Source organism: Jaculus jaculus, chromosome 14 (assembly GCF_020740685.1).
Source record: "Jaculus jaculus isolate mJacJac1 chromosome 14, mJacJac1.mat.Y.cur, whole genome shotgun sequence".
In the NCBI taxonomy this organism is placed as follows: Eukaryota; Metazoa; Chordata; class Mammalia; order Rodentia; family Dipodidae; genus Jaculus; species Jaculus jaculus.
Window position 1 is genome coordinate 33340494 of NC_059115.1, and position 13416 is coordinate 33353909.

At 45.9% G+C, this 13416-nt stretch overlaps 1 protein-coding gene across 5 annotated transcripts in view; it reads left to right on the forward strand.

Moving 5' to 3' along the window:
* Positions 1-13416, forward strand: part of Srgap3 (SLIT-ROBO Rho GTPase activating protein 3) — a 273622-nt gene that overhangs the window by 122190 nt on the left and 138016 nt on the right. For 4 of the 5 annotated variants that reach the window (XM_045133456.1, XM_004651477.3, XM_004651478.3 and 1 more), the window contains exon 2: positions 12101-12293. In XM_045133456.1, coding sequence (XP_044989391.1) covers positions 12101-12293 — 193 coding nt within the window. Of the gene's footprint in view, positions 1-12100; positions 12294-13416 lie in introns of those variants that run through there. The other variant, XM_045133457.1, reaches the window with a different exon arrangement.

The window sequence follows — 13416 nt, forward strand, 5'->3', positions numbered from 1 at the left end:
CAGAGGCAGAACAGAGTGTCACTGTTTCACACAAAGGGACAGTGCTTTCCTTTTAAGTTCTCTTTCCACCCCTGTCATTTCCTTGCAGAGCAGGTCTCTGCTAGCTGCCTATGTATCTTCAACACTTCCTTGAATCCTTGCCAAACTTCTTTTATTAAAAAAAATCAAATCTTGGGCTACAGAACTTAATAACATAATTTTGTGTTTCCCACATTTATTTTTACAATGGCCACTTTTCCCCTTTAAAAATATGTGTTAAGTAAATATGATGGTTCTTGGAGAGATCACTTGGTTGTGAAGTCTGGGAAAGACTTGAAAGCTTATAGACTGGCCCTCTATTCTTAAATCTTCTGTCTTAGCCCTGTGAGGTGGGTAGATTGAAAACAGAGGAACATCCCGAGTCTGAGGACACAGCTGGAAATGCAGCTTTAATGAATTCTGATCTCTTCCTGCTTCCAGGCATCTGATCCTTCAGGGACCATTGCGCAGCAGAGCCGTGAATATTAATCTCGAGTTGAAATGGATCACGGCCCATTGTAGCTCAGGACGTGGGGTAGGAAGAGGCCCAGCCTCATTCTTTGCCTTTTACCAAACATCTGGACGGCAGGGGAGGCAACTTCTGTCTAACTTGTTCATGGCAGGGAAGGGCTATTACTGGACATAGCACAGATGCTAGAAGACTTCCCATGTCAGGCCCTAATGCTGTCTTTCTGCTGACTGCTTCCTGCTAGGAGGAGGTGTGGGATATCAATCTGAGGAGACCCTCAGGGACTGTGGAACTAGGTCTCTGCTTCCGGATGGTCATGCGAAGTGGGAAGTGTCTCTCATCTCCAGCCACAGATGTCTGTAGATATAGGGCTAATTTCTGAGTGTGGGGGACCATGACACATCCTCTTTCATAAGGAAGACCTTCCTGGTTGATGTCATTGTCACCATTATCATTATTAATTAACTCATTTTTTTCAAAACACAAAAGCCCATAAACTATATTTCCTTTCTGGAAGAAGAGGTGATAAGAAGTGGAGGGGGAAGTGCCAATCATATCATATGTCATGTGTATCCCACTCCCCAGAAAACTGCAAGCAGATATAATTTGCTTCAAGGAACCTCTGGCATAGAAATGCTTTGAGTCTTTGTGCTTCCTGGAGTAACTGTGAGATGACTAAGATGGGGTGTGAAGACCTGGCTCACATGGATAGTACATATGGCAAGTGTTCCAGAGACATCTCTGGCATGTGGTACATGATATACAGTCAAAGACTCCTCAATTTTTTAGGAGAAGCTCGCCAAGCCACCCCACCTCTTATTCCTTTGTCTCCTCTGTGAAACCAGAAGCTGTCCCACAAGACTGTAGTGTAGATTCATGGGAAGTGCTAAGCTCAATACATGCCTGCATTTATTACCTCCAGTTTGCAGTTCGGAAAAGCAAGGTGCAGAGAAGTTAACTGGCTTGTTTAAAGCCACACAGTTGGCCAGTGTCAAGGCTGAGCTCTGAACTCAGCCAAGTCTGTGCTCAGATCCAGCACTGCAGTGCCCAGTGGCCCAGTTTTCAGAACTGAGGTGGGATTAATGCTTGGGAAGCATCTGCATTTAGGGCTGACTCCCTTGGAGCCCTGGAGAATGGGTCTAAACCAGGCAGTACCTGGTGGAGCCTCCAGTGGATGTTAGAGTCAGCAGGTCTGCTTGAAACCCTGTGATCAGGTGGACCTCAGTTTTCTCATCTGGAAAATGCTATCATACTCACCTAGTCCTCTTCCATAGCTGAAGTGGTGGTGAGTGCTACAGCTTGGTTTGGTAAAGGTTAATAAAGGGAGATAGGGTCCTTGGTCAAATGAAGGAGGGAGAGTGGCACAACACAAGATGCCAGGAACTGGGCTGAGAGTAAATCTGAAGGGACACATGCAGGGAGGGACTCTCCCAGTCTCTTGGTTAGCTCCCTACTGCTCCCAGAACCAGGCAGAAGTGGCTGAGCTTTAGGCCAGGTTGCCAGGGCAATGGAGCAGTGGCTGCCCAAGGCCCTTGATAGCTGGGGGCTGGGATGCAGTGGGAGGCACATGGAGCTAGTGTGTGTGTGGGTGGGGGGGATGAGGCTGCCTTGAGAAAGCCTGCTTGTCTATGTAAGGAGGCTGGCAAGGGGTAGGGATGGTCAGGGGCCACACCCTCTTCTCAGAGTTGTGGGTGCAGAGAGCCTGATGTCCCCTGGGAGACTGCTCAGTGGCCAGAGCCTATGACACTCAGCATAGATGACTAGAGCAGCAGCGGCAGTGCCTTTGCTGAGTCACTACCATGTGTCGAGCACCACACGCAATGATGTATGCACTTACTGCCTTTCCCCTTTGATAAGCCCACCAGGGAGATAGCACTCACTAGTTTATAGATTAGCCTCAGCTCATGTGACTTCCTCCAAGTGGCAACAACCAGATCAAGAGCCCAGACTGGCTGTCCCCAAAGCCTATAATAAACCTGTGCCCTTCCTGCTATGCCAGCCACCTTTACAGACATGCATTTTTACCCAGGGTCCACTGGGTTCCTGGCATGTTACATGTGGCATTTCTACTTTGATGCTGTCTGTTGCAGGATAAGAACAGTCACCTTCCTTTTACAAAAGGGAAAACTGACTTGTCCACCCATAGTGCATACCTGGCAGTATTACATTCAGTCTCATGGCACTGGCTGGGATTCCACTGGCCACATTTCCATTTCTCTTAGGGCTGAGTGGGGGGGCAGGGGCCCCTTCAGGATGCTGGTCTTTGGGCCAGATAATGAGGGTCTCATCATCCTGCTGTTTTGAAGGTTTGCAGATCATAGCACCTGTTCTTAGGTATATAAGGGGATGTATATAAGGGGATGTGTATACATTTGAATTATCAAAGAGGTTTCCATCCTTGCCTTTCTGAACCTCAGTTTCAACTCAAGCCCATGAGAAATGGCTGTAGAAAGCAATATAATAAGCAACAGTAGCTCAATTTTATTAAACCTTAATTTCTAGAATTATGGATGCCATAGACCATGTGTGACTTTGAGCACTAGAAATGAGGCAAGTGTGGCAGAGGAATGACTTTTTAATTTTAATAAAATTTAAGTAACCATCTGTGGCTAGTGGCTTCTGGGTGGGACAGTATGTTGGCAATGGATAACCGGGCACAGGGCAAGCCACGGTAGCCATATTATCATTTACCAGGTTTTTTTTCTAACAATACAGGGTAGATTATTATTGTCCTCATTTTACAGAGGAAAAAGTTCCAGGAAAATAAAGAAACTTGCTCCAGCTCCCAGCTGAACATGTGACAGGGTCAGGATTTGAATCACTGGGTGGGTGAACCCAGAGCCTGTTATGTTATCCTGAAAAGCTGAGGTTTCCTTCCACTACACAATTGACTGTACTTCAGGTCAGAGTGCTTTGGGATGGATGTGATGACAGCCAGACCCAGGCCCTGTGATGATGACCCTAAGATGATGGATGTGGGGTGAAACCAGGAGGGGGAACATGGGTTTTGAAAGCAGAGGTGTCAAGGAACACCCCTCCCTCCACCCTAGGAGGAACATCTGATCCTGTCTGCCTCTTGCTTTAAGTTCTGGCTCTGGCGCTTTCTGGGTGGCCTTGGACAAATCACTTCCCTTCAGTTGTTTCATCTGTGGGAATGATAAAACAGTGTCTTGATAAGCTGATGAAATGCCTGTGGAGGTGAGAAGGCCTCCTCAGCCTGGAGCTGGGACACTTGCTCTTCAGGATGAGTCCAGACAGTGACAGGGGATCTCAGCATCCCAGGATGACCTTTGCATTCTCAGGACCAGCATCACAGTAAGACCAGGTGGGGTCTGGGAAGCCACAGTCAAGACTTCTCTTGTTGCCCTACTTTGGTCTTCTTTGTAACTCCAGAAGGCCACGTGCAGGCTGGGGGCAGAGGCCTCCAGGAAGATTGGTATTCCTCACCCTTCAAACCTGCTCATCAGGCTTCGAATAGAGTTTCTGGCTCGGGCTGTTGTTTTCTTCTTCCTTTTTTCTCTTATGGAAAATTTCAAACATTACCAAAGTAGAGAGAATACTATCACAAGTTCCTTGCTTGTATCTCCCAAGCTGAATTTCAACAGTAAAGTCATTCAGTCCAGGCCTGCCTTGCTTAACTGAAAACTACCATTCTCCATCCCCTCCCCACCCCTAGCCTGTGGTCATAGTGAAGCAAATTCCAAGATGATATCTTTTAGAAGAGTAACCTTCATGCAGGAAGTGAAGCACACATGTAATGCCAGCTCTCAGCAGTGCAGAATGGAAGATCAGGTCAGCAGTTATGGAGCGGAGGTGAAGGCCAGTCTGAGGTACATGAGACCCTGTCTTAACCACAACCACCACCCCTCCCAGACAAACACACATGCACGCACGCACGCACACACGCACACACACACACACACACACACACACACACAGGGCCCCTCTCATAAATTTCTCCTAGAAGAATAAATTGATGCCACTTCAAGGAGGGCAGTTCAGCCATCTCAACCCTAATGTGATTGATACCTTTGGTGGATACTCGTGCTTCTGAGAGCACAGCCTGCCTCATTACACACTGTGCACAGGTCTGAAATGGCACTTTATCCCACACTGCTACTATGTGTTGAGTTGAAAATACCAGCCAAGCATGGTGGCACATGCTCTCTTTTTAATCCCAAGTACTCAGGAGGCCGAGATAGACTGATAACTACGAGCTCAAGGTCGGCCGAGGGCTACAGACTGAGTTCCACTGTATCCATGTGTAGTGGATAAGAGAAAGAGGATGGTGTCGTTTGTAGGATGATGGCTATAACTGGAGAACATCATGTTAAACTAAGTAAGCCAGAAACAGAAAACCAAATACTCAATGTTTTCTCTCATATGTGGAGTCTAGATTTAAAAATTTATGAAGAGAGAGAACATGAAAATAGAAGGGGGATTGACAGGATGAGAAAGGGGTCCAAAGGAAGGCAATGGGGAACAAGAGAGGGTGATGAAGGAATAATGACAAGTACCTCAGGTTTCCTCTCACATATAGAGTTCATATACATATGTGCATATGTACACATATATGTGTATATGAATGACATGAAAGCAGGAGCGGGCTACTTGGGGGAGAAGAATGGGACCAATGGACTGGGGAGGAAGGACATAGGCAGATAACAGGGAATGAATGTAAAATAAAAATACATATATGTATATTACAAATATACATGTATATATGAAAATGTGATAGTGAAACCCATCATTTTGTATATTATCTAATAAAATAATTTGAAAAAGAAATTAGAGGCTGGAGAGATGGCTTGGTGAAGTGCTTGCTGTATAAGTGTGAGGACATGTGTTTGGCTTCCCAGAGCTCATGCGCGAGGAAGCACGCGTGCCGAGGAAGCAGAGCCAGGAGGAGCTGGGGATTGCTTGCCAGCCAGCCTAGCTGAATTGGTGAGCTCTGGGTTCGGTGAGAAACCCTATCTTTTAAAACATTATTAGGTGGATAGTGATTGAGGAAGACACCTAACATTGACCTCTGGACCTCTGGCCTCCATATGCATGCACATACATGTGCACTTACATACACATATGTGTTCCCATACAAATGAACACCCACACTCATACACATGCAAAAAAAAAAAAGAAGCATATTTAAAAATAAACATGGTGAGGAATTCCTCCCATCCAATACTACTTAGCTTCTGAGATCAAACAGGATGGGGCATGTTCAGGGTAGTATGGCCATAGACTAGATGAGGCATTTCTTATGCACATCGATATGAACTGATCTCCAGAATGTTTCCCCCCAAAAAAGAGTGGTAATGAGCACTGACTCATGTGATGCTGTAACACACTCAAACAGGAGAGGGTGTATTTGCAGCACACACACACAGCCGCACATGAGCACATGCATACCACCATTATTTCTGGCAGGATACACTTGAACCTGCATGGTGGCTGCCTTATCAGAGGGAAGGGAGGCTTTTCTTGTATGCTTTTGCAGCTTTGGAATTTTTCTATCTATAATAAATTATTTTCTATTTAAAAAGTAATTTTTTTTCTATAAACCTAGCCACTCTAGAAAGATAAAATTAACTACTTTTTAAAAAAGTATTTTGGGCTAGAGACATGGCTTAGCAGTTAAGGCATTTGCCTGCAAAGCCTATGGACCCAGGTTCAGTTCTCCAGGACACACGTAAGTCAGATGTACAAGGTGGCACATACATCTGGAGTTTGTTTGCAGTGACTAGAGGCCCTGGCATACCCATTCTCTGTCTTTCTTTCTCTCTATGCCTCTTTCTCTCAAACAAATGCATATTTTTTTTAAATTATAAAAAATAAAATACACAACAAACCTATAGTCCATATCATATTATGGGGGGGGTGAGACTATTTCCTCTAAAGTCAGTTTGAGACAAGGATGTCCTCTTTCTCCACTTTTATTCAATACAGTGCTTGAGTCTTAGCTGGAGTAATAAGATGAGAAGGATATAGAAGGGATGAAAACTAAACAGGAAGAAGTTAAGCTATCTCTATTTACACATAATATGATTCCATGCTTCATGGAATCTACCAAAAAAAAGTATTCTACTCAAACAAATTTAAAAAAATGTGTTATGCAAAAACCTTCCCCAGAGTTTTATAAGCCCATTTATAATCACCTGCAACAGGTACATGAATAAGCAAACTGGGTAATCATCCAGGCAGTAGAATATTACTCAGCAATGAAAAGAAATGAACTTTCAAGTCACAGAAAGACATGGAAGAGCTCTGACACTTTGCCAAGTGGAAGAAGCCAGTGGGAAAAAGCCTAGTAGATGAGTTCAGCTCTAGGACATTCAGAAAAGAAAAAAAACAAAAACAAAAACAAAAACAAAAAACAAAACAGAATTATGGAGACAGAGACAAGAAAGTGTTCAGGGGATGCACAGGAAAATTGAGCAGAAGTCCAGAGAACTCTGAGGGTAGTGGAAATAGTCTGTATTGGACCGTAATGGTGGTCACTGTCATTATATATCTACCCAAACCCACAGCATGCACACCAAGAGTGAAGTCTATAGATGAAAAGCTTAATAATGTATGGACATCAGTTCTTCAGTAGGAACCAGTGGTGGCTGCTAATGAAAAATGTCAGTGAGAAGTTTTGCAGGGGGAGAGAGAGAAAGCATATGGGAACTCCACTTTCTAGTCAATGAAGCCTGAAATTCCTCCATAAATAGTCTATGCATTATAAAAAAGTAATCCAGAGCTCCACTTTTCTGCTCCTCTGCTTGCCAGGCTGTGGCTGTGAGGGTCAGTGGATGCTACCATGGGTGGCCCCCTTTGGGTTAGGTATGGTGGCCTTTAGGGAGAATGTTGCCCATAGAGTGGACAGGAGCTCAGTGATGGATGGTAAGCTATGGATTCTTGGCCTTTGAATGCCTAAAGAACTTGGCCTTGAGTCTAAACAGTGGGGAGCTTTGGCGAAAAACATGGGAAGAGTGGCATGGGAGACTTGTACTTCAGGAGACCTGCCTTGCAGCATTAGTCCTGCCTCCTCTCTGGGCTTCATGCCCCGGCTGGTGGAGCTAGGAGGTGGCTCTAAGTGATAAAAGCCATCTTCAGCTTTCTGCTTCTGCGATCAAAGCCAATCCTGACTTTCTAACTCAGTATTCCCCTGCACCACTCCTTGGTCTTACGTCCCTCATTGCCAGGCTGTGGCTGGATCCATCTCTTGGGAGCCATGTGAGGGCCCAGCCCAGAGAACAGTTCAGTTTGATTTGATTTGAATTATTTTTTCTCTCTCTCTTTTTGAAATCTCCAAGAAAAAAAGCCACTAGTGTGCCTCCTAGCAGCCACTTGGAAGGAGCTAGAAGTCATGATCTTGGTTGCAGGTCTGGGCAGGCTGAAGTACAGTCTCTTGTCAGGAACTCTACTTGGAGACACCTTAACTCCAAGCATCCAATCTGCTGGGAGGTTCCATCCACATCCCTTCCTGGAAGGCTCCAGCCTTGGGGGGAAGTTTCTCTGCTTCTTCCAGTGGTATGATTTATGAACTTTCCCTGTAATATATGAGAACATTAGCTCCTGAGGATGCAAGTGACTAAGGAGGCCCAGGCTGAGCCTTTTCACTAGGTCATCATCTTGGGCAAAGGGTGACAGGATGGAAGACAAGTGAGTTAAAAGCAGCCAGGCGTGGTGGTGCACGACTTTAATCTCAGCACTCGGGAGGCAGAGGTAGGAGGGTTGCCATGAGTTCAAGGCTGCCCTGAGATTCCATAGTGAATTTCAGGTCATCCTGGGCCAGAGTGAGACCCTACCTCGAACCCCCCCTCCCAGAAAAAGTAGTTTGCATGTTGTTTTGTTTTACTTTAGAAAACAAGGCAATTCTATTGAGCCCTGTCTATCACAGTATTGAGAGTGCTGTTGTCACCTTCTGAAGGTGTGACTTATTCCTAGTACTGCTTAGCCCTCATCGTTAGGATCAGCCATGTGTCCTCTAAATGCTAGTGATGACTGAGATGACCTTAACAGTGCAGTGTCTAAAAGTATGGAACAACACCAGAAAGGATTCTCCTAACTGTGGGATGATTCAGTAGCACTGGGTATCATGGGAATGAATGCACTTCAAACCACTTGTATCCATGGGCCTCTCAATAGGCATACCTGAGCTGCTGGCTACAGTTCAGAGCATATAATGTGACTTTGGCCCAGCTTCCGAGCTTGCAAAGCCTTTTTTCTTTGCTCTGTAAAAACTGATAATGATAGCTACCTCCAGTGTGTGTGTTGAGTGGAGGATGTGTGTGGTATGTGGGCATGATGTGTGATTTGTCTAACTAGAGTGTGCTTTGTGTGAAGTGAATGTTATGTGTGTGGCATGTGCTGCATGCAGTGTGTGTGGGGGGTGGTGAGGTTGTCATGAGTACAGTGATCTGTGTACTTGGGCACAGGTACATGTTGGGCAAGTCACCATATGCTCTACAGGTACTGATGTGGTTCTGTGTGTGCTGCAGAATCAGGGCTCAGAGCTTGTATTTCATTTGCAGAAGTGGGCAAATGGGGCATGCGACAATGAAGATGACTGCCACTTCAACCAGCCTCTAGCAGCCTGAGATTGCCTGAGTGGCACAGGAGCAAAGTGGGTGGTCACTTAGGCCTCCAGGAAGCTGCCAGGGCTGGAAGCAGTGGTTTCAGGCCCTTGCTGTCTCCCTGCCTGATGAACCTTCAGGGAGAACCTCTTCTGCTCCACTCATTTTAACTTGACATTTAAAATGCTTCATGCTAAGGTTAAGTAGCTACTAAAGATAGATTTCTGCCATGTTTTAAATATTGACATTTTAGAATAACATTACACCATTCTCTTAAAAGTGGGAACTAAATGACATTGCAATATTTGAAATTTTGCTCTTCATTAAAGTGTCTCATGAATGCAAGAGAATGTACTATTCAGGGTATAGCTTGGTTAACCTTGACTTACCACCCAGGTCAAGGTGTCGGACAAGCTCTAGCACTGCAGAAGGCAGCTTTGCAACCCCTCTCAGTCAGCACCCCCCCAAGTGACTGCCTTTTCCGCCTCTGCCACCATAAACTACCTTTTCATCATCTCATTGATTCTGGCTGCTTTCAGTGATCACAAGGTCTGTGCATTACAAGCATGTTGTGGCAGGGAGCAGTAGCTCATCCCTTTTCACTGTTGTATGGCACGCCATTGAAGGACTACATCACATCACCACACAGTTACTCTCACAGGGGTGTGGGGCTGTTTCTAATACGTGGTTTAAAGCTCCTGTTCTTTTATATATTTTTGAAATACATAAACACCGGGTTCTTTATATCTCTATATCTATCTATCTATCTATCTATCTATCTATCTATCTATCTATCTATCTATCATCTATTTATTCCTGAGTGGAATTGCCAGGTCATGGGAAAAATACCATAATACATCAATATTCTCCACTTTTCATCAAAAATCTCAAATAAGTCAAAATATTTACATTGCTTCCTTATCTTTTTTAATTCATAATTCTCTTCAACCTTCTTCACAGAATTTTACCTGAATGTATTTTAACTCTTAAAACTTTAAAAATCCATTAGCATATTTTTTATCCAAAATACATACTTAACTTGCCTTTTGACCATACAATTCTAAGGATCCATTTCTTTGGGCATGGATTTATCATCGCAATGATCACTAATACACAGCTCATCAGAATGGCACGGATGTTTTCCATGCTTGATACATTATTGGATGTAGAAAGAGTGCTGCGTGGGGCTGCTTTCCATGCTGAGAAGGGTGGGTAGGTTCCAGTGCTCCTGCAAAGAGAGAACAGGACCAGTGGGAAGAGTGAGGGGAGAGCAGAGGAGTGTGCTCAGGCATGAGGTTTCAGGAGGGAGTAGGGATGGATGTGAGGACCTCAGATAGAACCTTCCCCCAGACCCACTCTGCCTGAAGAGCCCCTGGAAAGCCCCAGGGTGGGTCCGCCCATTTGCAGACCTCCCTCTTTGATGATGATGTGGGTACCATTTTAGACTGGTGTCCACTGGGGAAGGTGACACTGGCCCTGTCAAGGACAGTTCGAACGGTTTGTAGGATCCATCTAGGGAGAGTCCTGGGACTGGGCGGTGGATTGCTCTGGATTCATACCAAGAAGCAGATGTAACTCTCAGGCCAAGGGGATCCTTGTAGTATTTTTGACCTGGTGGCCTGTGTGGTATGGTGTGGTGCAAGTAGGGTATCTTTCAGAGACAGATGTGTTGAGGATTTGCTGCATTGGGCCTGTGAGGAAGGATTTGCTGCATTGGGCCTGTGACAGTGATAGCATTGGGACTTGAAGATATGATTGGCTATGGTTACTAGGACATTAGGACATGTTGCATTGTTAGGATTTGCCAGGGTTCAGCTGTGAATTTTAGCTCCAACTTCCAGCTTTGGAACTTTTATCCTGGTTGCACGGGCTTGGTTTGATTGGTCAGTACTTCCCCAAGTGTGTTCTGTGTTCCTCTAAGTGGGACTTGAAATGTTTTCATGTAGAGCTCAGGTTATATTTATTTATTTGAGAGTGACAGAGAGAGGAAGAGGGAGAGAGAGAGAGAGCGAGAGGGAGAGAGAATGGGTGCTCTAGGGCCTCCAGCCACTGCAACTGAACTGGCTTAAGAGAGTCCTAGGGAATTGAGCCTTGAACCAGGGTCCTTAGGCTTCATAGGCAAGTGCTTAACCGCTAAGCTATCCAGCCCAAGCTCAGGTTAATTTAAAGCAGAACAGACATGGCCTTGACCAACACTGGCACCAGAGGAGCGCTACATGCCCCTGCTGTTGTCTATACTGAGGTGTCTTTCTAACCCTCTCACTGGCCACTTCCCTTTGGTTGACACAGAGCCAGGGATGCTTGGGCTGAGGCCTTTGGCAAGCTGTAGCATCTAGAAAGGATTTTTCAAAATTATTTTTGTTGAACTCATTTCCCACATCTCAGGGTGCAAAGACTCCTTGCTTCCTACTTTACTGGAGTATAGCCTTATTTATTTATTTATTTATTTTTGGTGTGAGTATATGTGTGATGTGAGTTTGTGTTCGTTGTGTATGGATGTATGTATGGTGGCCAGAAGTTAGCGGCAATTGCTCTACACTTATTCACTGAGGCAGGGTCTCTCACTGGAGCCCAGGGCTGGCTGATTTGGCTTGTCCTGGGGATCCTACTTCTGCCTCCTGAGAACTGGGATTACAGGCAGGATGCCACACCCACCCAACATTTATGTGAGGTCTGAGGATCTGAACATGCTTGTGTGGCACGTACTTTAGTGACTGAGCCATCTCCCCAGGCCTGATGCATAGCTTTTGACTAGCAAGCTCATTCCAGTAAGAAAAGTAAATCAATTAGATCCTATGAAGCAAGTAACAATGTAGCTGGTGTCCTGTGCCTAAAGCATCTTAGTGGCAACATGTAGTGACTTAAGCTTGGGAAACAGTGGATTAGGCAGAATGACAGAAGTACCCCATGCCAAATCTCTGTGCTAAATGTCTGCAAATGTAAGGCTGGGGCTCTGGCCCTGGTTCTGGGATGCTGTAATGCTGTAAGGGTGGGTCTTGGCTGTCAGGTCCCACTGCTGTCCTGACTGACTCTCAGCAACTTGCCTTTGCAGAGATCCGCACGCAGCTGGTGGAGCAGTTCAAATGTCTGGAGCAGCAGTCGGAGTCTCGGCTGCAGCTGCTGCAGGACCTGCAGGAGTTCTTCCGCAGGAAAGCTGAGATCGAGCTGGAGTACTCCCGCAGCCTGGAGAAGCTGGCTGAGCGCTTCTCCTCCAAGATCCGCAGCTCCCGTGAGCATCAGTTTAAGTAAGAAGTGGTCTCTCTCTCTCTCTCTCTCTCTCTCTCTCTCTCTCTCTCTCTCTCTCTCTCTCTCTCTCTGTGTGTGTGTGTGTGTGTGTGTGTGTGTGTGTGTGTGTGTTGGGGGTGGGGTGATGGGAGGTTTCCCTGGGAGGGAGGGTGGTGAGCACAAGGGAGGCAGAGGGCATCCTGCAAGACGCTAGCTCTGCAGGTTCCTTGTGCCTCCAGGCCTCACTTGCCCTAATGCACATAGTGAGGGTGGAAATAGTTTTCATGTGCAAGGTTGCTATAGAGAATAAATGAGAAACAAGAAAAGTGCTTGGTGCAGACAACAAGTGCTCAGTGTGCTATAATTACCCTGCCAAGAGCCAGCTTCTGCCTCCATTTAGGACACCCTGAGCTTATCTGGTTCCATTTGAAGTGGGCTCTAGCCAGCCCACAATGCCTGCACCTCAAAGTATTCCTCTTCCTTGCTCCCTGGGAGGACCTCAGTGTGTGCACTTGTTCTTTCCTTCTTTCCTTATTCATGATACACAAGCACACCTCCTAACATGTGCCCCAGTCCTGCTTGCTCACACCCTGAACTCTAAGTTCTGAGTTTCTGTCCCATCTGGGTTTTGGCAGAGTTTTCTCTGGAGCCTTGCACATGGTGAGCCTGTGTGGATGGCTGGGGTTTTCATCTCCTGCCTCCTCCTTCTTCATTTGAAATTAGCTTCTCTTTTTATTCTAAATGTGAGCAATGAAGAAGGTAGAAAGAAAGATAGATAGATAATAGACAGATAGATATCTGGGGGACATAGGGGGCTCCTAGTCCCTTCCCTTGTCTCACCCACCTGTAATGAGCCCAGCTAGCCTTTCAGGGGTTCATTAACCAAGCCACCAGGCAGAGGGGAACTCCAGCTGGCAGTTGGGTCGAGCAGGCTTCTTGTCACGCCATGAAAGTCTAATTAAGGGGTTACCCAGGCCAGTGCAGCTGGGGCCCTTCTGCCTGATGTTAATGTGATGGCTGAGTTCTTGATGGGTTTTGGAAGCCAAGTCTTCAGGGCAAGCTGGACTCACATTTGACCCCAGGGTACTTGCTGATCCCAGGCTGCCTTTTCTTGCATAGGGTCTGCAGTGACCACTGGTGGCC